The sequence below is a fragment of the Eriocheir sinensis genome, chromosome 49 (genome assembly GCF_024679095.1).
Source record: "Eriocheir sinensis breed Jianghai 21 chromosome 49, ASM2467909v1, whole genome shotgun sequence".
In the NCBI taxonomy this organism is placed as follows: Eukaryota; Metazoa; Arthropoda; class Malacostraca; order Decapoda; family Varunidae; genus Eriocheir; species Eriocheir sinensis.
Window position 1 is genome coordinate 7246343 of NC_066557.1, and position 2301 is coordinate 7248643.

At 56.4% G+C, this 2301-nt stretch overlaps 1 protein-coding gene across 1 annotated transcript in view; it reads right to left on the bottom strand.

Annotated features, from left to right (window-relative positions):
- Positions 1 to 1327, bottom strand: part of LOC126981630 (adhesive plaque matrix protein-like) — a 15586-nt gene extending 14259 nt beyond the window's left edge. The window contains exons 1-2 of the mRNA XM_050833068.1: positions 1181 to 1327; positions 1 to 1134 (exon numbers count right to left, since the gene is read on the bottom strand). The exon at positions 1 to 1134 is cut by the window's left edge and continues 95 nt beyond it. Of these exons, the coding sequence (XP_050689025.1) occupies positions 1 to 1134; positions 1181 to 1327 (1281 nt within the window). The remainder of the gene's footprint in view (positions 1135 to 1180) is intronic.
- Between the last annotated feature and the right edge of the window lie 974 nt (positions 1328 to 2301).

Below are 2301 nucleotides of genomic sequence, written 5' to 3' on the forward strand. Positions count from 1 at the left end.
TGTGGGGTACTTTGCTGTGGGGTACTTTGCTGTGGGGTACGTTGCTGTGGGGTACTTTGCTGTGGGGTACGTTGCTGTGGGGTACTTTGCTGTGGGGTACTTTGCTGTGGGGTACGTTGCTGTGGGGTACTTTGCTGTGGGGTACTTTGCTGTGGGGTACGTTGCTGTGGGGTACTTTGCTGTGGGGTACGTTGCTGTGGGGTACGTTGCTGTGGGGTACTTTGCTGTGGGGTACGTTGCTGTGGGGTACTTTGCTGTGGGGTACGTTGCTGTGGGGTACGTTGCTGTGGGGTACGTTGCTGTGGGGTACTTTGCTGTGGGGTACTTTGCTGTGGGGTACTTTGCTGTGGGGTACGTTGCTGTGGGGTACTTTGCTGTGGGGTACGTAGCTGCGGGGGACTTTGCTGTGGGGTACGTTGCTGTGGGGTACGTTGCTGTGGGGTACTTTGCTGTGGGGTACTTTGCTGTGGGGTACGTTGCTGTGGGGTACTTTGCTGTGGGGTACTTTGCTGTGGGGTACGTTGCTGTGGGGTACTTTGCTGTGGGGTACTTTGCTGTGGGGTACTTTGCTGTGGGGTACGTTGCTGTGGGGTACTTTGCTGTGGGGTACTTTGCTGTGGGGTACTTTGCTGTGGGGTACTTTGCTGTGGGGGACTTTGCTGTGAGGGACTTTGCTGTGGGGTACGTTGCTGTGGGGTACTTTGCTGTGGGGTACTTTGCTGTGGGGTACTTTGCTGTGGGGGACTTTGCTGTGAGGGACTTTGCTGTGGGGTACGTTGCTGTGGGGTACTTTGCTGTGGGGTACTTTGCTGTGGGGGACTTTGCTGTGGGGGACATTGCTGTGGGGTACGTTGCTGTGGGGTGCTGCTGTGGGGTACTGCTGTGGGGTACTTTGCTGTGGGGGACTTTGCTGTGGGGACTTTGCTGTGGGGACGTTGCTGTGGGGTGCTTTGCTGTGGGGTACTGCTGTGGGGACTTTGCTGTGTGGGACTTTGCTGTGAGGGACTTTGCTGTGGGGGACTTTGCTGTGGGGGACTTTGCTGTGAGGGACTTTGCTGTGGGGGACTTTGCTGTGGGGGACTTTGCTGTGGGGGACTTTGCTGTGATCGAGGGACTTTGCTGTGAGGGACTTTGCTGTGGGGTACGTTGCTGTGGGGTACTTTGCTGTGGGGTACTTTGCTGTGGGGGACTTTGCTGTGGGGGACTTTGCTGTGGGGGACTTTGCTGTGAGGGACATTGCTGTGAGGGACTTTGCTGTGGGGGACTTTGCTGTGGGGGACTTTGCTGTGGGGGACTTTGCTGTGGGGGACTTTGCTGTGAGGGACATTGCTGTGGGGGACTTTGCTGTGGGGGACTTTGCTGTGAGGGACTTTGTTGTGGGGGACTTTGCTGTGAGGGACTTTGCTGTGAAGGACTTTGCTGTGGGGAACTTTGCTGTGGGGGACTTTGCAATGGGGGACTTTGCTGTGGGGGACTTTGCTGTGGGGGACTTTGCTGTGGGGGACTTTGCTGTGGGGGACTTTGCTGTGGTGGACTTTGCTGTGTGGGACTTTGCTGTGTGGGACTATGCTGTGGGGATTTTGTTGTGGGGAGTTTGCTGTGGGGACATTGCTGTGAGGGACATTGCTGTGGGGGACTTTGCTGTGGGGGACTTTGCTGTGGGGGACTTTGCTGTGGGGATCTTTCCTGTGGGGGACTTTGCTGTGGGGGACTTTGCTGTGAGGGACTTTGCTGTGGGGTACTTTGCTGTGGGGGACTTTGGTGTGGAGGACTTTGCTGTGGGGGACTTTGCAGTGGAGGACTTTGCTGAAGGAGACTTTGCTGTGGGGGACTTTGCAGTGGGGGACTTTGCTGTGGGGGACTTTGCTGTGGGGGACTTTGCTGTGGAGATACTTTGCTGTGGGGGACTTTGCTGTGTTGGACTTTGCTGTGGTAGACTTTGCTGTGGGGGACTTTGCTGTGGAGGGAGTTTGCGATGGGGGACTTTGCTGTGGGGAACTTTGCTGTGGTGGACTTTGCTGTGGGGGACTTTGCTGTGAGGGACTTTGCTGTGGGGGACTTTGCTGTGGGGGACTTTGCTGTGGGGGACTTTGCTGTGAGGGACTTTGTTGTGGGGGAGTTTGCTGTGAGGGACTTTGCTGTGAGGGACTTTGCTGTGGGGGACTTTGCTGTGGGGGACTTTGCTGTGGAGGACTTTGCTGTGGGGATCTTTGCTGTGGGGGACTTTGCTGTGAAGGACTTTGCTGTGGGGGACTTTGCTGTGGGGGACTTTGCTGTGGGGGACTTTGTTGTGGAGGACTT